The sequence below is a fragment of the Ammospiza nelsoni genome, chromosome 19, assembly GCF_027579445.1.
Source record: "Ammospiza nelsoni isolate bAmmNel1 chromosome 19, bAmmNel1.pri, whole genome shotgun sequence".
NCBI classification, from domain to species: domain Eukaryota; kingdom Metazoa; phylum Chordata; class Aves; order Passeriformes; family Passerellidae; genus Ammospiza; species Ammospiza nelsoni.
Genome location: NC_080651.1, coordinates 6,871,715 through 6,896,066, shown reverse-complemented (window position 1 = coordinate 6,896,066; position 24,352 = coordinate 6,871,715). Strand labels below are relative to the sequence as shown.

Sequence of the window (24,352 nt, the reverse complement as noted above, 5' to 3'; positions counted from 1 at the left end):
GTCCTTTGATGCAAAGGAAAAGTTTCTTTACTATCAGGCAAAGTGACACTTGACATCCTATCTGACTATCCTGAGGGGGACACTGACATTTTCTAATGATATCCCCAAGGCCTTTCAGCTTGAGATATTTTACATTCTACTGGACATCAGTCACACTCCACAAACAACTGCAGCTTGCATGACAGTAACAGGTTCAAGGATTTCTCTTTAGATCACAGACACATGTTTACAATTCTACCCTTCCCCCTTTAAAGTGAAAATAATTTCAAGCTTGGTGCTCGCTCTCCCCTTCAGATGCCATTGTTCCCTATGTGACAGACCTACTGACCATGAAAAACCCTCCCTGCCCCCCAAATTTATTCAAGTCTTGCCTTGCTGACATTATTTTTTCTCAATTTGGATAGAGGCAATGCCAAGGGTGGTGAAGGACACACTGGAGACTCAGGCATTTCATTTCCAGACTCCTTCACAAGTGTGTTCCTTGGCTGAATTGCAGCAAATGGCTTTGTGTGAGTTTATAACATTTTATTCATATTCACCTGGTTCTATTTTATTTAATTTGAACTTGTTGCACTGTGCTGCACAAATCTGTGCTCTATAACTGAACTAAAATCAATTTATTTAACAAGAAGTATTTTAGTTTGTCAAATTAAGGCACCCTTTAGCATTTTCAAGCCAGACTAGAGGACAATTTTACTGCTCACAGTGGTTTCTGACCCATTATTTCTCAGGATCCCTTATGTAATAATTGTTTCCTGAAGAACAATCCTTTCCACCTAGCCTTTCCTCTTCAGTGATTTTCTTACAAATTTATGTTACACTTCTTCCTCAGGCTACTCAATTAAAAACTGAGTCATCACATAAATGCTCAATCCAGCACTGCTTTTAACTTTATTTTAAGGGATTTGGCACACCCACAAAATCCTACTGGTAGCAATGTTTCCTACTATAGTTATCTAACACAAAGCACCACACTGGAGTTTTTTAGGATTTTAGGAAGTCTCTCACAATAGTCTCACATATCAAATGTGACAGAATGCAAGTGGAATTATTCAAAGGTTTTTAGTCTTATGAGATATGGACAATTTAGCAGAGGACGCCTGGACACTTTGGTAGTCACCTGCCAACAACTGCCACTTCATGAATCAAAATGTCTCAACAGGCAGATGAGAGGCTGATGAATCTGCCAGAGCTCTTTGTATAAAGTCACTTATAGAAGTAGCTGGTGGAAAATATACACTGACTTCTTAAAAAAAAGATTGAAATAAAAAAATCCTTTCCTAAAAGAGGAAGTTAAAGTAATAAAATCTCATCTAAAATAAAGTTATCTTCCAATCAAACAGGAATTAGGCAAAAGAAACCTGGAGGAAATGCAATAGTCAAAGAACTGCTCATCATACAAGGGGTGATGAAAATGGCTTCAGTCACTGGATCACAGGTGGCAGAGATGAAGCAAAGAAGAATTGAAAAGGAAACTTCAAAATCCTAGTGATCATTATCTAATTGTGACCTCTAAAAAAGTTTCTCCATATTAACACAATATTCTCCTTATTGTCCCAAAGATGAAAACCAATCACAGTCCCCAGAGATTACTGGGCTCAGAATGTGAGGCTGAAAAATCCCAACAAACACCATGTTCAAATCAGAAACAAGGAATAGGTTTAGTCAGAAGATTTTTGGAAGATTTTTTTGGATGCTGAGAGGCATCAAAGCTTGTAGACCTGAATTTTGCAGTAGTAGAGCAGAGGAGCTGATCACTGACTGTGAGGGTAGGGGAAAAGGACACTTCATCTGCAAGGTAAGAATTTCAGAGTCACAAGCCAAACTCTACACTTGGGGAAAAAAGATCCCTTCTCTAGGCTTATTTCTGGTATTTTAAGGATGTTTCCAAGAAAATCTGACATGTTTTTCTTACAAATCTGATGGCTCCAGAGGGCACCAGGTAACATCTTCAGGCAAACCTGACACCTAAGCACAGCATGCCTGCCACCATGTGTGACATAATGTGCTTGAGATCACGTATCAGGCCTGCATCTTTATTCCCTCAAGGCCACTGGATATTCTCCCCTGTCCTTTTATGGTGCTACAGGTCAAGATAACATCCTGAGGAATAATAAATTAACAAAGCAATGAGTGCTGAAGATTGACTCAGTGTGACATGGAATAAAGAGCACCTGCAGCAAGCAGAGAAAACAAACACTCAAAGGTGATGTTGAATTGCACAGATCACTCCTGATGCAGAGAGAACAGGGAGTTCACTGGGTCCACAGGCAAATGTCAGGGTTGGAAATTTGCCCTCCTCAAATGTATAAAGTTAAAAAAATATTAAGTGCTGGCTTTAGCTGTTTAGAGAAAAATGATGGTGTTTTAATGGAGCTGAGCTGAGTGGTAACAATGAGCCAAATTACACCACCCCAAATTACAAATTCATGGAGAGGAACCTTGCAGAACTTATTGAGGATTAAACAAAAGGATGATGAGTTGATAAAGCAGTAAGTAAAACAAGGAATGCTGGCTGGAGTGCTCTGTCCAGCTGTGTGGAGAACTTGTTCCTCACCAAGGATGACCTAAACAGAAACAAGACAGCTCCAGACTCATGCCTGGAAACAGTACCTCAAAGGGCAAAAAGGTTTTGGAGGAACTGCTTAACTAGCATGAGCTGTAAATCTGGAAAGAATTTCTTTGGAGGAATAAAAACTCTGTGTTCTTAGAGTAGGAACTATATTTATTTAATTCACTTAGCAAGTTGCTCAACACTGTGATAGCTAACAAATACAGTGTGGGATTATTTCCTTTGTTAGAGCCAAGTCACTGTGACAGATTATGCCTAGACTGATAGATTTTACTTACTGTATGAATATTAATGATTTTAGTGCTCCCTTCTCAATAGTTGTGTTTAACATATGTTTCCAGAATTATGCATCATGCTGCACATAATGCACCTCTCTCTCTGGCAAGGATTTCACTGCTGAAGGTATTGTTATCCAAGAAAAGGAAAGGCTAACTGGCATGCATGCATCTTTTGCGGCCTTCAATTAACACATTCATTAAAGTCTGCCATGGCAAAGAATGAGCTTTATATGAGTGGATTTCATTACTGCCTCACACCCTGTGCACAGCTCATGTGAAATGAATTGGTTTCAGCACAGTTTGTCAAAAGCACTGATTTCTGTGGTCAGAATCCTCCACCACTCATCTGTATGAACCTTTAAATAACCTGTGAAACACAGAATGACATCTGAGATTCTTCTTTACTTATCAATAATTTTCAGGGGGATTCTTAGGTGATTTGTTAAGTTTCTGTAGGATTTTCTGTCAAGGCTGTAAATCTAATTTCCTAATGAAATTTTGGCTGCACTTTTCCATATATTCTTTTCTTTAGTAACTTTGAATCCCTGACATCACAAACTTCTGGAGCCTTTTCCTCAGTTATTAAATAGTGCTGGAAAATTTGTCATATGTGATCACAGAAAGGGAAGCTCATTGGAGAAGCTATTTATGACTGTGCATGTCTGCTCTGAGATAACAAAAATACCTGAACTCTTCCTTTGTATTTAAGCACTGAAATTTTCACTGAAATTTTTAAGAAGCTCAAATCTAAAAGAAGAGAAACTAAGAGCCTAATTCTTGGAATATTTTGAACTCCTCCCTCATATTTAGGTACTGAACTTCCACTGACATTTCTAAGAAGCTCAAAACTAAAAGAAGAGAAATTAAGAGCCTAATTCTTGAAGATTTTGGCCTTGGTCCTGCCTGATTGTGAATTTGAGCAAGGTTCACTGACTGCACTCTCATAGATTGCTGTGGTTAATTTTTTTGCTCTTTTTTTTCCATTTCTAGTTCTACTGTGGTCCTGATTCCTTAGCAAGTTTTCAAGTGTAAAACTGGGGATGATCATTCTTTATTTCTATGTAAAAATCAAATCACTGCTCCTTTCCACAAGAACTGAATTCCCCACAAGACTGAAAAAACACAAGAAAAGGAACAAAACCACATTCATCACATTTCTTTCTACGCTTTCTAAGCAGACAGTGGAAATCATCAGCATTTTTACACTGTGACTTGTGCACCACGTTCCTGTGCTGAGCTCACCTTGTCAAGGAAGGTGGGGCGGTCCATGGAAGACTCTTTGGAGATTGGTGGTGGGCGGCAGCCAAGGGGTTTGGTGACCATTCCATTATAGTCGGTCACTCCCATTCCACGCTTGTCCATTTCCACCTTCTTTTCCAGCAGAGCACCTGCATAGAAAAGGGAAATATATTGAAAAAAGTGAGGTAAAGGGAGCAAAGTTGCCAACAACAGTTCAGAGAAATTCATCTTGCTTACGAAAGCAAGGCAAGAAAATAAATATTTTCTAATCAATTGGAGTTTAATCAAATGTTTATAATCATGCAGGGTTCCTGTGTTGCTTTAAAGACAAAAAAGTTACTTACACAGATACTTACTCATGGCCTGATCAAGATTCATACTGTTGCTCTTCAAGGCCTCTTCCGCTGGCTCTCTCTGTTAAAAACAGGAATTATGTTAAGAGGAAAAGCAATCATGTCCATGTGATTTCAAAGTAACCTGAGAAAACAGACACAACTCTTAAATACTGGGCTTAATGTTTACTCAGCAGCCTAAATAATGTCTGTGTGTGGTTTTTTCCTGCTTTCAGCAATTCTCACAATTCAGGTATTTCAGTTTGTCAAGGAAGTACTGGCTCTACAAGGCGAAACACATTGTTCTGTTTAAACATCTTCCTGTTTTCCATGAACAGCTCAAATATCACAATGATATGACTTTCTCTAAGAAACAACCCAGCTTTACTCTCATTTCACCTGTTTAATGAAAAAAGAGGAATGGGAGGGGATTATTACTGCACTTCAAAGTAATACCTGTTGTTATAAAACTATGAACTTCAAAATCTTATCCCAGTTCATCTCAGAGCACTGAATACGTTTAGAGTAGATTTCTGAAATCACAGTATGTTTCAATGCAGGTCAGAGCTACTTCCTGGCCTGGAGACTGAAGATCTTGGTGTAGCTACAGTCTGAAACAGCCACAGTCAGAAGTACAAGCTAAAAGCTAAGGCACAGTGTGCTGCCTGAGCACTACTCACAGGGAAGCCCATGTCTGTGAGCTGTTTTATCAGACGGTTCATGATCCAGGCCTCATCCTGCTTGCTAGATGTCTTCATGCCCTTAGTAAATAAATGGGAGATTCCATTAATGGGCTGCTTGCCACGTTCATTGTAGTGAGATGTACATAAAAGAAATGGTAAGTGGTTTTTATTAATAGCACATGCTACTGAAAGATGTATTAGTACATTAATTCAGAAAGTATTGAAGAACCCTCCGAGCAACGCGACTAAGATTCTCTTCCCCCAAAAGTGTAAAAATTTATCTCAGCTGAATAGGTGTTCAGTGTACTATTTAGTATTTGATTTGCTGGCCACTGAATTAAAGCCACCTTTGAATTTAAGTATTTCATTTTAATCCTTGGCAGAAAAATATAACGAAATAAAGCTGAAATAGTACAACACTTCCTGAAAAACATTCCCAAAAACAAGTTTGCAACCTTGAAGTTAAGAATGTTACTCAGTGTATTTTCTTAAAAACAAACAAGAGCGTCTAGATAAACACCTTTAAAAGATCTTTGTGCAGCTTTTCTATCACAATATCCTTAAGAAGTCTCTTCTTTTCAGTTCTCCAGAAAGTACCAAGGGACAAGCGCGGATTTGTTTTGGGCTGTGGACAGTACAAGAAACAACCATACTTGATCAAATCACCGGCCTAACTGTTGGCTAATGGATTAACAAACAAAGTGGCTAAAAGCATTCCCAATTCCTTTAAGTTACAGCCTGGCCTTGTCCTGAAATAAAGGCTGTGCAATGGAAAATTTCCTCACACAACTGTCTACGTTCTCGGTTGAGTGCAGCATTAACACAAGTTCACTTTGTTCTCACACACACACACACTGTCCTCACAAATAGAAAACAGCATTTTGTGTTAAACAGCTCCATCACAATGTTTGCTTTTCCACCACCATGGGAAGTGTCTGAAAGCCCCCTTAACACCTTCTTCTCTTTCTGTTAATACATTATAATTTCTTTAGAATACATGGAAGTTTATAAAACTTAGAGAAAACAAAGGCAACAACAACAAAACTCCCGAAGCATCTGACATGCCTAAATTCAAAGATCTCCCATTTTCCCCTGAAAACAAGGTAGGCTGTACTTGAACCACTGTAGTGGCAAGCTGTGCTTATGTTCAGGTGTCAGAGCTTTAATTTCAGGTGTAATGCACCAGCAAATTTGTGACAACTTATTCCACAAACGTTACACTAATTCCACTCTTGCAAGAGAGTGTCTTAATTTTTGTCTTACCTTTTGAAGTCCTTTCTTCGGGGCATTCCCCCAGGAATTACAGGAGGAGCTGCTCTCTTGTGAAGCAGTATTATTCCACATATCTCCTTCTTCATCTTCCCACTGACTAGTACTGAGATTCACATCATCCCCACCACTGCCCCAGCCTTCTTGCATAGATTTTGAAGCTGGAAGGAAAGTGGGAGAAGAAAAGTATTATTCAGTTTCCTGCAAATTTCACAGAAATAGTCTTTTGTGCCATATCCAGTGTACTAATGTGAGCATTTTCAAGAGACAAAGTTGTTCATCACATAGCTTAGAATGTCTTCTTTGAAGCTAGCAACAAAAAAGGGAAGTTTTTTAAGAGAAGAAAACATCCAGCAACTTCCAAGTCCTGCTTTTCCCAGAACCAGTAAGATCTGTGGTCATGGCCACTCCACTCTCCCAGGAACAAGGAAGCAAAGTATGAGCACACATTTGTTAAGTGCTATTTTGCTTTCAATAAATCTCACCATTTTACCTACCACATTTTTCCATGAACAAACCAGATTTCCAAGTCATTAATGCTCAGACACTCATTCCCATCTTGAAGAATGAAGAATCTGAAAGGAGCTTGTGGGCTGCAGGAACACTTCACATTCAGTGATGAGGTTGTGTCACCTCAGTCTGTTTTTTCCTGTTTACTCTGTTTAAAGCTGGGATTACTCATCTTAAGAGTTCTCACTCCCTCTTTTATGTTTTCTGGGAATTCTAACTATGTCTCACTATGCAGGAGAGAATCTCTAGGCAACCTGCAAAGCCAAGAGGAGAGTCTAAAGCAATCACAGTGGCCCTCAGGACATTCAGAGATGGAGGAGATTTACTAAATACCACGAGTTAGGAATCACAAAGCAGGAAGTAGTTCAGGATGTTCCTGAACCTGGCAACAGTTTTAATGGCTGAAGAAAACACCCACTCACTCAGTTTAACCCAACATGAGGTTGTTATCATTAGTGGGTCTCAGGTGTTGCTTTTCCTACCAGAATCAATTCTATCTTGACTGTTCTCCACTGCTTCTCATCCCAATACAGGTTTCTTTTAGACACCAAGGGTTTAAGACCTAGTCACGTTCTTCTGCAGTTTCACAGTTTCCTGCACCTCTGCCATCCTGCTTTTCAATCAGACAACAGTACTCTCCTTTAAATTTCCAGATGGATGCACCATATTCATATTTTTGAATTAACTGGGTATTTGGATTAGTGTGGCCTTGTGACAGCTAACAGTTTTGAGAATGAAATAATGAAGGCGGCCCTGTGACTGAAATGCAGAGAAAAGCAGAAGTGGCAAAGCAAACTCCTGTGACTGAGATGCAGAGAAAAGCAGAAGTGGCAAAGCAAACCCCCTCCCCTGGCAGGACAGTGGCAGCCCTGTGTGTACCTGGTTTGCACAGTGCTGGGGCAGCAGCTGGAGCATTTGTTCTTCCATAGGTCCCTGCAGGCTCGGCAGGATTCTCTCCCCACCCAGTCCCACTGCTGGGGGGCTTCCCCCAGGCTGAAGTGCCATTATCAACTGCAGCAGAAGGGGAGGAAGGCTCTCCCCAGGAAGCTTCACTCTTGGTGTGGACAGCAGGCATCTCTCCCCAGCCTGCTGGAGCAAGGCAAGGAGAACAGTGATGAGAGGTAAGGTTTCTTCATCAAATAATACAAAAAAAGTTTAAATTTTGCTCATGAGTTTCGCAGGAAAGAGCATGAACCAGTAAGTACATACAGTGATTGTAGTTAAGTGTGTTTAAAAAAATCCCTTAAATTTGGTTTTAGGAGTTTTTTATTAATTCAATACTAATGCAATATTGTTAACACAACAGAAAGAGGGTTTTTCTCCAGCGCCAGGAGCAACCAGGCTGCCAAGTGAGCACCACACTGGTCCCAAGGTGCAGCTGCTCCCACCTGCCCAGGGCCAAGTTCCAGAGACCAAGACCCCAGTCTGACTTGGGCCTTGCTTCCTTGAAAGATCTTAACCTTTTTTATTTCCTTTTCACTGTTTAAAAACTATAAAATTTCTTTTCTCATGCCCTGGCAGTAAGATGCTGTTTGATTGTATCTAATCTGAGTGAAGATTATCTGTGCTGAATGTATTCCTTAAAGCTATTATTACAGCTCATGGTTACCTACCTATCCCTCATCACTGACCCTAAATATTATAATAAATATTATTTTAAGGGGAATTAATCAAGACTGCAATGAGAATCCATAATCAAAGCACAGGGAATGGCAGGTAGAAGCCACTGTTTTCCTACAGAGCATTACATGAACTCACTGAAGACGTAAGCTACTCCAAAGAAACAGCTTTAGTCTTGCTGGCCTTGAATGTAATGCTCTTAAATCCATCTGACAGGATTTCAGCCCTGCAGCAACAGCCACAGGGCTCCTGAGCCTACAGAGCAACCTGACCAACACAGCAAAGGGGTAAACTGAATTTACAGCCATTGTTACCAGAGATTTTCTGGAGAGAGGACTTGGATCACAGGTGGAGTTCAAGGTACTTTGTAAACCAGCACAAAGAGAGGAACAACAAGCAAGAAAACAAAATTCTTACAGATACCTGACACTAACCTATTTTTCTACAATTGTAAAAAAACCTACATCACATTACATGACAGCTGAGATCTTCACAAATATTGTAGAATTCAGTCTGTTTAAAAATTCCACTTGTAACTAGGCTGCTAAATTAGGAACTTTTCCCTTTTCATTGGAGATGAATGTTATTAAGATGAGTATTTTCGAAGTGAATGACCAGATGCTGCTTTGCCACAGCATTATTTCCTTTTTTTCGCTCCACAATGGCATCTGTAAAAATACTCTGGAAAGGTTTCAAAAAGCAGGAGTAACATTTTTTGTACAAATTGACACCCAGAATAGGTAGGCAATGGCAAGGGAGTGTCTAACAGCACCTTGAAATACACTGGAATACCCAAACATAATGGTTCACTGAGCAACAAGTCCTTGCAGAACTCACTGAATGCCACAGAATTCCCCTTACCAGAAGCTGCAGCAGCATCCATTGCCAATAACAACTCAAACATTGCCTGGCAGAGAAAACAATCAAATAGATGGGCCCAGAGCTGTGCATTGATACCATGTTTCTCCATTATATATTTATCTTAGGCTCTATTCCTTACAGCAGCTCTCTCAGACACTGATGCCAGTGCAGATGGCACAGCGAGTGCCAAAGTCTGCACTGGTGTGTGGCAGCTTCAGAAAACTCCTTCTCTACCAGCAAGAGGCACTGAATTTAAAGAGAGCTCCTAAATTAACTCAAAATATCACTGTTTCATTCAAGCTATTTCCATTTGAAACAAAAATGCCATGGTTTAGGCTCCAGCAATGTACCTTACATTTCTGGTTATTTTAAGGTGTGTAAAGAAGATAAACTGGCGGATCCACAGATGTACCTAAATGAACCTGTACTTAACATGACAGCTTCCTTGGTGTTGCACCTGAAATGCTAATTTCAAGGTTCCTGCTTGTATTTTCTAGGCAACTTTATTTAAGGGAGGCTTTGTTTGAGTTTCTGCCTCACTACTCAGGAGGCAACTGGCAGACAACTGTGAGTATTAAATCATATTGGCAGCTGCAAAAGATTAACTGCAGGCAAATGAAACACTAAACAAAACATCTCCACAACACCACCCAGACTGCAAACAGGGACAGTGCAGAGTATTAACATCCCCCTGGCTTCATGCAACCTCTACTAGAAACTTTACCTAATTCAATTTAGGAAATCATCCTTAAAACACAATTTATACATTAAAAAGCCAAAGTGTGCTATGCTATAGAGTAAAAACCTCAAAAAACCTGGTTCCTCTGTTGCCCTTAGAAATTCAACTTCAACTAAAGGCCACAGATGTGTCATGTACAAATTATTTTAAGTGCTTTTAAATGCACTGAGCGGGAAATAATATGGGATTACAAATAATGGAAGAGCCAGCCTTTACTAACAGAAAATAGTACAAGTACATAAAAGCAAACAAAATAAATCTACAAAAAGTTTTCCAAACTATCTTAACAGATAAAATTAAGTGCAGGAAATTAGTAAATAAAATCTGAAGGCTGCTGGAAAAAATAACCTGTGCACTGCAAAAACCTGAAAAAACCTGAACCTGGCCAAACATTTTCAAAAGTTCTGCTTGGAGAAAACTTCCTATTTTCCGATGAAAATGATACAGATTTAGGCTGTCCTGGCAAAAGCTCCTCAAAACCCACCCAGATCTTCACAAATGTTGTTTCACAACAGAATGTGCTCCATTTAAAGGCTTCTTTGGCAAGAAAGTGAGGTTTTAGTACTGAAGTTTTGAAACATTGTTAGAATTGCAAGAAATGAAAAGATCCCAGTAAGTAATAAACATGGACACATTGGCAGAGCTTTGTTTTATAGAAATAAAAACATAATTAACATTGGACCACAGCCAACAGGAAATCCTCAAGGGAAAGTGAAATGTTAACTAAGCTGTGGCAGGATGCAGTTGTTTTCCCTCAAAATAACCCTATAGCTATTTGGATGGCAGAAATTGTTTTCTTTCAAGTTGTTGGTCTGTGATAAATACCAAAGCACACGAGCACAATACAGGCAACCCAAAATTTTAGAACCTTATATAGATAAAAAAGAAGATATCAGGCAAAAAAAGAGGTTGTTTACTAATTACACACTAATTATTCTGGGTTTAATATATATACATTTAAGAGCCATCTACAAGCTTTAATCTTTCAAATTCTCATTTTCTGAAAGGGATTCCAGTTCATCACTGAGCATTCAGAAAGCTCTAATTTGGGTTTCAGCAGTGACATCACCCTTGTGTGAAAATCGAGGGCAGCTCTCTCAGCATCACTTGGCTGCCCCCCAAAACCTGGCTATTCATGGGCTGAGCACCCACCAGAGGGTTTTAGGCTTTCACATGAGCACCCTAAAGGAGCCCAAAGCTGAGCTGCTTTCAAATCCATTCTGATGGAAGTTCAAAGTAAGAAAAGCACTGCCATGTGAGCTTCCACTTAGCAGCACAGGATTATAAAAGGAACAGAGATGTTTGGAGCTTTCAGAACTTAGACCCAGTTCAGGTTTTTAAAACTTAAGCTCCTCACTCTCTAGTAACCACAAAGACCTTAATTTGTGACCTACAATCCCCACAGGAAAGGCTGTGTTATCTTCTGTTGTTTCTTTCCTCAGCTGGAGGATGCTGGAACCCTGCCAGGCTCTCCTGATGTAATGAGCAGGAAAGCATCAAGCCCACTCCTCAGCACTTGGAGGGAGGATCTGATGCTGTTTGTGATCCAAAAAAAATCTCTTTAAATAAATTCTGTTTGCAAAGCCATTTCTTATTTCCTATTCCCCCCATATCAAAGCTGCATGAGTTAGAAATGTTAGGAAGAATTATGCACAAGTAATTCTGATTAAACCCCAATCTAAGCCAAACCCACCAGCTTTCTGCCCCTCTTTCTAAATAATTCACTAGTACCTTAAAAATAAGCTCCTATAACCACTAAAGACTGTATCTATCACATCATCTATTTCTTTCCCCCTCTTTTTTCCCTCTTCTTTTCCAATGGAAAATGAAACTCCTTAGAGCATTCCTTATTTTCACCAAGTGTTTACCAACATCTGCTTCCCATCAATGGCTTTTAAGTTCTGCCTTCAAAGGATCTGGAGAACTTCTGGGGATGGGTGACAACTTGAATAACAAGACTGTAACTTGGCCTCTATTTCCACACTAATAAAGCATACACTCCAATCCCAAAAGGAACTGTTAATCCTTTGTGAACTCCTAACTAGGGCTGTGCAGCAGAATTAAAATCCACTTCTTTGCCTGCAGGACGTGTGACTGTGACAACTTCCATCTGCCAACTCCTCTCTACTTATACAGGAATGCAATCCATGATTCCTTATTATTTATACTCCCTGAAAGTGACTGGCAGAGCTCATCATGACCCACGCAGGTGACAAAAGCCCATGGTAACTACAGAGTTCAAGAGTTGCAGGATTTTAGATGAGTGTGCACTGTAGAACAGGCTCTAATAACACAATCATGCTTTGCATGGAAAAGAATTGCTGCTGGATGAACTTTGGTTGTGGATTGCAGAAGTTTCCTGGTGACAGGATTCTCTGCAGAGGCTGCAAATGCTCATACAAGTGGAGAGGGATTGGAGTAGGAAAAAGAGTTAAACAGCACAAACCCAAAGTGCAGGGCCCTGTCTGTGTGGGAGACAAGACACTCACTACTTGCTTCCCATGTTTTGGATGATTTGTGGATGTTTCAGGTCCGTGTACATTTCCCCCAGAGCACGAGGATGCTGCTGTGCAGCTGCCCTGGGAAAAGGGGGCTCCTGCCCAATTCCTGAAGGGAAACCCCTGGGATCCATCCCTTGGAATTGCTGCTCTGGGTGGGAGATAAGCACAGCTCCCTGTCTGGCACAGCCACAAGCAAACACAGCAGAGCTCAAGACACAAGGAACTGCTCCTTGCTTCCATTTAGACAAAAATCCTTCCAAATATTTCCATGTTTCACCTTTATACTTGTACTATACCAAGAGTTGGTAATACACCTTTATATACTTTATGTACACTATATCCAGAATTGCTGTACTATAAAAGTATAAGGTTTAATTTATGCCTGCTACAACTTGATCTAAATTTTCATATCAGAACCGTATTTTTAATTGTCTTCACTATTACTCATTTTGTACTTTTCCTGCATGCTGACTGAAATATATTCTGAGAGCTGGCTTTGCTTATCTTGGAAAATTAAAAAAAAATAAAGGAGAAGATCAATGATCTGTTATCTTAAAAGATCTTAGAATCTTTCTAGCTCACATTTTTCAAGAAGCCCTACACTCACTTGAACCTGGTTGGGGGCAGCTTGAGCAGGTTGGTTATGTGCTCATAGGCAGCTTTCTGAATATGTAAACAAATTGCTTCAAAGAAACCCTTCCTTTGCTGCTGTCCATGCTCCAAAGGAATCACTGCAGATTAACACCAGCTTTTAAATTCCATTTTCGAAATCTGAAGGGCTCAGGACCGTTAAGTTTTCCTCTATAAGGTGATAATTATTTGAATAATATTAACAATGCATTGCTGTGTATGAACAGTTTCACAAGCACCAAAGTAATCCTCCAAAAATCACCTTAATGAAAAACAAAACCTCACCTCAACTCAAACAAAAATCCACTTTCATGATACTTCCATTACAATTCAGGAATCTGAATTGTTGTTTCATGGATAAAGTTTTAAATATGGATTACATGAGGCAGTCACATATGTTGGGCTGACCAAGTACAAAGCCATTTAAAGATTCTCCTTCTGGAGCACATTATTTCATTAAATAGGTACCCTCTACTGTTAACATATTTGACCAGAGTGGGGAACCTAAGACTATTTTTATACAGACATTAAAGCAAATTTGAAACATTCCAAAACATCAAAGAGAAAAAGGATGGGAATGAGAGAACAAATCCCACTTGGAGAAAAACGTGGCTAAAAAGTCAGTTCTTAGCCATGACCATGATGAAACAAAAACCTGGAAACAAAACTCAGATGGAGAATTTAAAAGAGTACTGCACGATTAGATTTATTTTGGAGAGGTCTGTGGTCATGACATAGATATGGGCTACTAGTGTAACTTTTATTTAAATACCTCTCTTTTAAGCATTTTTCCCATTTTTATTCCTTGCTGCTTGTCTGCAACAGCACCTTGCCTTTGATTACAAAAATTCCTAAATGTCTAAATTCTTGTCTTTGAAACACAGCTGAAATTAGGATAACCTAACTTCAGCAACCCTAAGTAACACCTTGAATCAGTCCTGCTTTTTGAGAACCACACAAAATCCAGGATGCTGCCTGTGCCTGACCCCTGTCTTTTATTCTTCATAAAAGACAACAAGCTGGACAGAGAAACAGCAGCAGCCTAAATTCATGCAATTGTTAATAAACATCTGTTGCCAAGAGATGTTTTGCAGAAAAGAAACAGATGCAGACTGTCTAAACACATTGAGCCTGCGCAGTGGGGACAGCAGAAAATAACAGAAGAAAGGTTTGCCAAAATCCCCCAGCCTCTCAAATGGCTGAATTAAAAGGTGTTAAAAAACTGTGGAAGAGATGTTAAAATGAACATGGATCCTCAACCTAAAACCTACCATGCTAATGACTAAATATTGCTTCAAGCCTTTCTTACATTCATTTAGATTATGGAAATTTGTGTCAGGTTCCATGGGTTCTGTCCTCAAGACAAGACAGAGAAAAGGAACAAACATATTCTGGACATAAACACAGGATTTCTACCCAACACACCAACAGAACAGACAGCATTCAGCAACTGGTACTGGTATAAAGCATCTCTTAAACCTATTTTACGAAATATTTCACAAAACTGTTGCCATACCTGGGCCAAGCAGCGGGGACCGGTTCGGCTGGGCACTTGACTGGTGCGATGGCTGAGGTTCAACCATGTTGGTGTTGATAATGGTGCTAGTGGTGGTGGTGTTGGTTGTGGTACTGCTCTGAATTATAGGATTATTTCTATCCCACATGTTTACAGTCTTGTTGTTGTTGTAATTTGGGTCGCCCCAAGCTGAGGTACCATCATCGATTTCCATCTTGCGGCGAATGGACGGTGGAGATGGCTCTTCCCAGCCAGTTGCCTCACAGTTCTCTTTTTGTTTGGCTGGCACTGGCCCACCAACCCACCCTGACCCCGTCTGTTTTACAGAAGCAGCTCCTCCCCAGTTACTCACATTGTTGTCCTGGGGTTTATTAGCCCAATTTTGTTGGGGGCCTGGCTTTAAAGATTCCCCCCAACTTGTACCTGTATTAGCCTTGCTGTTTGTGCCATTCCCCCACCCACTGGTCCCAGACTTTGTGGAATCATTCCAGCCAGACCCCGATCTATTGTCAGAATCCCATCCAGATCCATTCTTCTTCCCATCACCCAAGTGTCCAGGAACAGATGATGAATCTGTCCAGTCTCCACCTCCTGAAGTCCAGCTTGGATTTGATTTCTGTCCATCTCCCCAGTTTTGAGATTTGGGTTTCTGAGGTTCACCCCAGGTAGGTGATTTGTCCTCCTGATTTGCGGTCCCACTCCAAGTGTGGCCGCTTTTGGCAGCAGCAGCATTATTAACAGTAGTAGAGCTTGCTGACTCTCCCCACCCCCCTGGGCCATTTGGTGCTTTGTTGTTATTGTCTCCCCAACCTGTATTTGTTGGAACAGCTGCCGGTGGAGAGTTGACCCACCCAGATACTGAAGAGGTATTTGTACTGTTCATGATGGACCCATCGTTCTTCCCCCCTGAGTTTGAAGATTGAGTAGCTGCACAACCCCAGGCCTCAGTTCCATTGTCATTCTTCCGTTCAGACCTTGGGGACTCTTCAAATTCCCAGGCAGTGTTTTGCTTCACAGGGGTCTGTCCCCACCCCGTATTGGACAGGACCCTGGGGTCAAGGTCATTTCTTGGCAACTGAACTTGCCCTTGGTCTATCATCCCTTTGTCTCTCCTCCTGCCCTCTCCAGCCCCCTCCCTCCCAGTACTGCCTTCATTTTGACTCCCACCGCTGTCGTTGCTTCCTTCACTAGCCGTGGTGCCAGACGCCGCAGCTTTGGCCCAAGAGTTCATTTGTTCATTGCCCTGCTGCATGGCAGGATTGGGACTGGTAACACTCGAGCTATCCCACCCTGTTGATCCTTTCCCATTGATGTCGCTATTGGAATGCTGGTTTGGGGGCTTGCCCCACTCGCCGTTGACGCCGTTGCTGGCGCTGCGGTTGGGGTGGCCCCAGGCTCCAGAATGCACACTGCCAACCCCGCCACCGCCCCTGCCCCACGCCAGGACCCCGGGGCCGGAGGGAGGCCCCGAGTCCCACGCGTTCGCTCCGTTTCCTTCCTTCTGCACAGCGCTGCTGGATCCGTTTTGTTTAGCACTTAATGCTGAGTTCACAGTGTCTCCATTCCCCTGACTGAACCCAGAATTGCTGTTTCCTGCGGCAGGATTACCTGGGGACATCCCCCATACTGAACTGCCCATTCCTTCACCACTGCCCCCGCTGACTTGAGAAACCGCTGTCCCGTTAGCACCAGGAAGGCCTTGCAGGTGGGGCGGGATGATGGCCCCCATGCCCACGGCCATCCCCCAGTTCGGCAGTCCGTTTGTCTGCATTGCATTGATAGGGTTTGGTGAAGAGTTCATGGGGTTAGTGTTATTTGGTCCATCAGTGTTAAGGTTCTGAGGTTGTACGCTGAAAGACACATTCTGAGAAGTGGACGTTTGTGGTTCTGTGCTCTCTTGCGGCAGCAAGTTTCCCCAAGCACCTAAGGTGCCTGGTGGGTTCCCATTCTGGTTGCCCATGTTCTGACCTATGGCACTGACTGGACTGCAAATACTGGAAGGGTTGCCTGCTCCCACAGTTCCTTCATGTCCAAGTACAGGCCAGGCAGCTGGATTGGCATTAGGGTTAAGGTTAAGATTAATGCCAGCATTCGAGTTGGAAGCACCCCAGCAGTTCTGACTTCTACCGTCTCCCATCATGTTGTCCATCTTTCCATCCCCACCACTGGCAGAGCAGTGAGCTAGGCCAGAGCTGGAGCCCGCAGCCACCCCCCACACCCTGGCCGAGCTGCCGTTGCCGTTGGCTCCACCAGCTCCAAGGGCACTCTGGTTAGAAGTGCTTTGGACGAGTGCTCCGTTGGCGCCATTATTGCCATTAGTTTTCTTTGTATGTCCAGTGAAGTTGCCTTGGGCACTCCCTGTAGCCATGCTACTGTTCTCTGAGCCACAGTTGGAGGCAGAGTCAGTGTCTGTAGTACATTCTGAGGCAGACTCAGTCTCAGCTCCGGTAATGGAAGGCCACGCTTCCTTGTCAGTCCTGTCTATTATCACTTTATCCCAGCTGCAGTTGCCTTCACTCCTGAAAGCGGGCTGCTGTCCCCAGTGGGAATTCTCATAATGGTCTCCCAATCCACTGTGGCTGAGATCTGAAAGGATCCAAGGTTAAAAATGAGTCCACTGTTCAAGCACTGCAAAAGCCCTCTATTAAAAGCGCTGTTTTACATCACTAGTTACAACATTACATTCTGCTAAAATTTAGAGTACATTCTCTAACATAATGCAATTTTCCTCACTACAATGCTACAATTTTCCTCACTACGATGCTCCTATTAACTTGTTTGGGGTTTTTTTAATCTGAAAAAATTATCAATTAAAATAACTGAACAATTTCATTTTAGAACAGAGAAGTGTTTTGTAGCCCTCAGTGTACCAGTAAAAATAAAAAGCAGGCAATAAATAAGAAGAGCAAATATAGTAATTTATGTGTAAAGTCAAAAAAGCAAATTTGGAAAAAAAACAGAAGAGTACCTAGCAGACTCTTACCATTTATCTTGACTCAATTCTCATTCTTCAGAGAAACACAATGAAAGTGCATTCAATAAAAAAATGTAAAATGTCATCCTGCCCTGAGATATCACATACACACCCACATCACAACACAGAAAATTCATACAGTATTTAAGTTTGCAACCCTTCTTGGAAACAAAGAAACAAATCCAGACAGCAACCTTTACTGTTAGGTGCCAGTTATAAACACCACCAATGTATATTTTAGCAGAGAACTTGGGCATCTCTAAATAACTGACAGCTTTGTCAGGAAACTTACCTCTCCCAGGCTTTACTCGTGGTTAATACATCATTTGGGATTTGTACACACAATCCCCTGTGTCCCCAAGCCAATGAAAAGTGATGCTGTGCCTTTTCAACACTGTCACAGCCTCAAACACAGACACTAACCCAAAAATTAACCAAAAGCTCTTGAGCAGCTGCTTGCTCACCAGGGTATGACGATAAACTGGAAGGCACAACACGTCTCATGTTAAGAACTCAAGCTTTGGTCAAGGCTTTGCATTTCCTTTCCATCCCAACTGCTCTGTGCAAGATTATTTCTCTCAGTTTCTTTTGACAGGAATTTGATAACAAGTATTTCAGTCTGATCCAATCTGCAGAAGAGCTCGTCTTAAATGCTTGCACATATCAAAGTAACGAATTTTGGATGTCAACTATGTTAACTTGCTTTGAATCTGCTGCAACATGGCTTGTACTCTTTTTGTGAATAAAATGAATATTTTTGTGGGGAAGATGGATGCAACAAATCTCCCAAACAAGTTGTTAACAACGAATGCCTAATATGAATTAATTTAAATCGCAAATATGTTGGTGTGATGAGCTCCTCTAATTAGAGGTGTTCTGATACTGCAAAATTTACTCCAGAGATGAGAAAAAGCGCTTTCTCTCTGACAAAGTCTTGTTCACACATTTTACCTGTAGCTTTTTAAGGTGGTTGCTTGGTTGCCTTATGAAAATTTTGCAAGATGAACAAATAACGTGCTAAACCAACCCAGATTGCTTTTTAAAAAAAATTTAAATTAATTGAAGCAGAAGAAAGGATTTTAGAGAAAGGAAAGGAAAAACAGTATTAGTTGATTATCTATCTTTTCATCATACCAGGAAAAGACCTAAATAATCACAGAAAATAGAATTGCTTGGGTTTGAAGGGACCTTAAAAATCATCTCATTCCACCCCCTGCCATGGGCAGTGACACCTTCCACTGTCCCAGGGTGCTCCAACCCTGTCCAACCTGGTCTTGGACACTTCCAGGGACCCAGGGGCAGCCACAGCTGCTCTGGGCACCCTGTGCCTTACCACCCTCACAGGGAAGAATTTCTTCCATAATAACTGACAAGCACATGAAAAATCTGAAAGAATGTGAACAGAACCACTTGGATTTACCTAGATTCCTTCCTCTACATGCAATGGCTGGAAAGGAAGAAAGCATCCAGTTATTCCTGGATGGATACAGTCACTGCTACAGCACGTTGAACATTTACCTGATGATCTAAGATTTGCTACACAGGTGTTAAACTGAGCCCTGAATCCCAGATAAGACATGGAAGGGGAAGGCAGGCTGTGCAAGGACTTAAAAAGGGGTCAGCAGGGTCAGAGAAATGAGCCGAGGAACATTCTTAGCAGAGTAGGAATGAACAAAGGGAAAAAAGCAGCAGCAGGCCAGGCCAGAAGAAAAGAAGTTGAGGCAACCAAGGAATCAGATAAGAGGAGTTACAGGAGATTTTATTCAACCCTGTGGGTGGTGGGACTCAGGGCTGCGTTTGAGGCTGACAGATGGATTTGAAAGTGGCTGGAAATCCATTGTTGCAATGAAAGGTCTCCTCAAAGCTGAAAGCTCAGCTCTGTGTGCAGGTGCTGCCCCAGCAGAGCCCTGCAGGGCAGGCTGGGGAAGGAGGATCAGGAGAGCACCCAGGACGTCTCCATGCTCACAGCACCATGGCTGATGAGATGAAAGGGAGCTGTTTGTTTAATCATTTTCTTTCTCCTCTCCCCAAAGACATTGGTTAAAGCAGTGCTCAAATTTGAGAACACTTTGGAGACAAAATAAAGGGAAGGAGAGGGACTGAAGATTAAAAAATAGCTTGGAATGATTGCTGAGAGTAGGGAACAAAACAATTTGTTAAATACAAGACCAGATCTTTAGGAGCAGTAAGAGAAACCATGAAGAAAATAAAATTATAATGGAGAAGAACTGTTAAAACCAAAGAGATGACCATATTAAGAGTAGAAAATGGCCAAGTGCCTGGGCTTGGTTGGCCAAGCACAGCTTGGCAAGATCCCAGCAGGAACGTGCAGCTCCAACCCCTGGGCTTCCCAAGGCTTTGCAAACCCAGGGGCTCCCTTTCCTGTCCCACTCTCCCTGAGGTTCAGATGATTCCCCCAACAATACCCATGGGCTAATCTGGCAGTGGTGGCTGTGGTACGGATTACAGGAATTCTGTGGAGGGGATGTGAAACCAGGGATCCACTGTGGAGCAGCAGTGGGGTCCTGCTGGTACCTCCCACAAATCACAGCTCAAAAATCACAGAAAAAACTTCACAATAACCTCAGAATGTCCAACACACACTGGAAAAATCAGTTGTAACACCAAGGCTGCTGTCATAAAGCTCGCAAGAAAAGGACATATGAAGAAAAGGGGAAAAAAAATTCACAGCATGAACAGACACCTGCAAAAACTGGGGCTTAGCTGTCAGACAAACCAAGAGCTTGAATACAGATCTTGAATAAAGTAATGTAAGTTTGATATTCTTGTCTCTAGAAGCAAATAACAAAAAGGCTTTTTTCCATTTTAACTAAAAGGGGCTTGCTGCTATGAAATAAATAATGAGTAGCACAGTCTTACTTAATCTGTAACAACCTTAAACATTTGGGAAAAATAATGAATGTGAAATATTTTATATGATTAAATCAAGAGAACTTTTCTGCTTGTTTATTTGCTTGTTTTTTGAAAAAACATATTTACTCCAACTTTCTAGGAAACTAACTGTTCACAGAAATTCACAATATTTTGTTTTCTTTTCAAAGCTGTTAAGATTGAAATGGGAAACTCATTTTCAAAATTCTTAAGAATGGGTTCCTCTTAATTTATGCAAAGATGTGAAATAAAAGCACTGAGTCCACCAGAAGCATTTCTACCCCTCCTCTGTGAGCTGAGCAAAGACTGTAAACAAGGCACAAGGAACAGGAACCACAGGTATTCTGTGTTAGCAAATCCTAGTGCTGGGACACCACAGAGTGAGAACTATTTTTAAATTAATGCTTTGTGTTTCAATATCTTAATTATGCATCTTTTATAAAATATCATTCCCCTGATCAACAACATTTCTTCAGCCATCAGGAAGGAAATATTAATTTGAGGATAATGGCTTAAATTTGTTTTTAACAAGCACAGAACTTCTGTCCAACTGCAACCATACACATGACCTGGAAAATGCACAGCTCTGAGCAGTATAAATAACAGCATGAGGGAGTTGTTTTGTTTTGGATTGCTGTTTTTTAAAATAATATCCTTAATGGGGTGGGAGGAGATTGCTGGTGTTATTATGCACTGTAGCCAACATACTTGACCAGCTTCAATTCAGTACTTATTAAAAACAGAAAACATTTTTGGCTGTGTTGGGTAATGAATAATTAGTTACAAAATCAGTTTAATGTTTACATAGATTACAAGTGCAAAATATGAGTAGAGTGAAATGGGAGAAGCTGTTGCATGCATTTCTCAGAAAAGAAAATACTCTGCCTGCACAAGTAACTGACCCCAACTTCCCTCCTCTTGTGAAAATCTCATTTACAATCATATTTAATTTTTTTTTATTCAGGTGAGTTAAAACTAACTGTATCTTCATAGCTTCCATTGCAATAATTAGTTCAAATGCTGTGCAGTAAAACCCTGTCTCCCCAACTATAACACAGCATTCAGCTGACTTTGGAACCAAAGCACGGGCAGGGTACGAAATGGCAAAGCCTGGGATGAACTTTTAATGGAACATTATTAATAAATTGTGCTCAGCCCATTTTAAATCAGATCTAACAGTGACTCCTCTCTTATGACTTGTTTTGTTTTTCAGCCCACGTCTGTCACGTAACAACAACCAGACCCCCTGGCTCGCCCTGTGCTGCCCAAAGGACAGATGACAGACGGTGCTCCCTGCTCTGACATGCAGAACACAGAAAAATCCCAAGGGCTGCTGACAGTCCCACTGGGGATTTTCCTTGGCACATAAAGGTTAGTGATCCTGAGTCAGAATAGGAGGAAAAAAAGGGCAAATTATTTTCTCTCCCCTCCTCAAAATATAGTTTTCAATTCAACGTGAGCAGATCTTTAAAATACTACAAATGAGTTTTTCCAAATCTGAATCAAATAGGAATCGCCAGGAACATTTAAAGTGCTAAATCAAATGTAGCCTAATTTCATAAAGAAAACATGACATAAGCATCTACTCTGAATCACAAAATATAAAAAAGCAGAAAATTTGGGCACTGTAGTGCTAACATTTCAGGTTACCTGCTGCATCCAGCTCTAGGCACAGAGACAGATTTGAAAACTGGCATCTATCTGAAGCCCCTAAAAAGCTCACTCACAAGTCTCATGGATTGAGGAAGCTGAAATCTTGCACAGCACACACAATGTGGAAAGGCAGAAAAGAGATGGAAGCATTGAATAAAGCAGCTTTATTTATTTTAAAACTAAACCATAGCTAAGCCCACACGGGGGAAAGCCTGTTATCCCCTTTTCATTTTCCGCACTACGACATTCAAACGTCGCTCCTTCCCTCTGATGCTGAAAGCTTTCAAATGCATTAAGAAAACAAGCAAAAAAATAAACAAGATTTTTCATTATTACTAGAGATTCCACTAAATGCTACCCCTCTGAAACAAAAGCAGCAGTAGAAAACATCAAATCATTGCATTTTTCGGCTCAGTGCAACATATCTTTACAAGCAGCTCGCTGCGAAGACGCCATTTTATCAAACCTGAAACGCAGCCAAAAGCTCAGGACGCTGTGCTGCTGCTCTCTCGCTGAAATGTTATGTAATAAATTGATTTAACAGAAGCAGATGCTATTTTCTCAGGGTTAGGGTTACTTTCTCTCTTTTTTTGGCTCTAAAAAGGGCTGATGGGTAATAAAATACCTGAAGAAAGGAGCCGCCCAACCATCCTAGGAGACGCTACATTGTGTGCAGAGCTGTTTCTACTCCTGCCTCTACGTTCTCCAGGGCTCCCGGCTTCAATATGTCGGCTGTGTACAGTGTAAGCCTCATCCTGTAGAGCTGCCAAGAAAATCTCTCTGTGCGAGCGCGCGCCCAGACAACCTGCGAGCTCGGCCGGGCCTCGGCTGCACTGGCTATGGAAATGCCCTTTCCAGCACAGCCCTCCTCCCCCTTTTCCCTGCTCCGCTCCCCGGCTCTAGGTGAAGGTATCAACAGAGCAGGATTTTTAAGCTTTGATTATCTAATTGCAGCTGACACTAAACCGATCTTCCTTCCTCTTTAAATTCTTTCAACTGTCACAAAACATTTTCACTTTGGGACCTGGCTACAATTAGCGCCCGTAGCTGCTTTTCTGCCGCTTTTGAAAGTCAGCCAAGACAAGATGCGGGCGCTGCTGAACGCCTGCCCTGCTTGGAGTCCTCCTCCTTTCTCCTGCCCCTGCTTGGAGTCCTCCTCCTTCCTCCTGCCCCTGCTCAGAGTCCTCCTCCTTCCTCCTGCCCCAGAGCTCCTGCCACTTGCCCAGTGCCTTCCTCCCTTTCCCAGCCCCATCTCCTGCCCTGTGTCCTCATCCCTCTCCCTCCTATCCACTGCCTTCCTCCCTCTCCCAGCCCCATCTCCTGCCTCCTGCCCGGTGCCCTCCTCCTCTTCCCAGCCTCATCTATGCCTTCTCCCCTCTCGCAGCCCCAGCTCCTGCCTGGTTTCCCCCCCCTTTTCCCAGCTCCATCTATGCCTCCTGCCCAGTGTCCTCCTCTCTCTCCCAGTCCCATCTCCTGCCTCTTCCCAGTGCCTTCCTCTCTCTCCCAGCCCCATATTCTGCCCAGTGTCCTCCTTCCTCTCCCAGCCCCATCTCCTGCCCATCACCCTCTCCCTGCTCCAGTACCAGCTCCAGCCTCATCGCTCTCCTCCCTGCCCCGGCTCCTTCCTGTGCCAAGCGTCCTCTCCCCTGCCCCAGCTCCCTCCCGCCGCCCTCCTCCCTGCCCCAGCGGCAGCTCCCAAGTCCCAGATGTACCCTGGACTGCTGCCAAGCCCTTAATGACTTCCCTGCCTCTATCTAAACCAGCTCTAAGTGGCAAATGCGAGCGCATTAATCAGCGGCACGGTTGTTTATAGAGGCAGGGAAGAGCTGCCTGAACAATGCGGAGAGAGGAGAGAGGGGAGAGGGGAGAGGAGAGAGGGGAGAAAGGAGAGGGGAGAGAGGAGAGAGGAGAGAGGAGAGAGGAGAGGAGAGGAGAGGAGAGGAGAGGAGAGAGGGGAGAGGGGAGAGGGAAGAGGGAAGAGGGGAGAGGGGAGAGGGGAGAGAGGAGAGAAAGGAGAGAGAGAGGAGAGAGAGGATAGAGGGGAGAGGGGAGAGAGAGGAGAGAGGAGAGAAGGTTAGAGAGG

At 42.3% G+C, this 24,352-nt stretch overlaps 1 protein-coding gene across 1 annotated transcript in view; it reads right to left on the bottom strand.

Moving 5' to 3' along the window:
• Window positions 1–24,352, bottom strand: part of TNRC6C (trinucleotide repeat containing adaptor 6C) — a 105,450-nt gene that overhangs the window by 22,479 nt on the left and 58,619 nt on the right. Inside the window, exons 5-11 of the mRNA XM_059486098.1 lie at window positions 14,751–17,336; window positions 7,763–7,972; window positions 6,368–6,534; window positions 5,625–5,729; window positions 5,102–5,182; window positions 4,446–4,503; window positions 4,093–4,238 (exon numbers count right to left, since the gene is read on the bottom strand). Coding sequence (XP_059342081.1) covers window positions 4,093–4,238; window positions 4,446–4,503; window positions 5,102–5,182; window positions 5,625–5,729; window positions 6,368–6,534; window positions 7,763–7,972; window positions 14,751–17,336 — 3,353 coding nt within the window. The remainder of the gene's footprint in view (window positions 1–4,092; window positions 4,239–4,445; window positions 4,504–5,101; window positions 5,183–5,624; window positions 5,730–6,367; window positions 6,535–7,762; window positions 7,973–14,750; window positions 17,337–24,352) is intronic.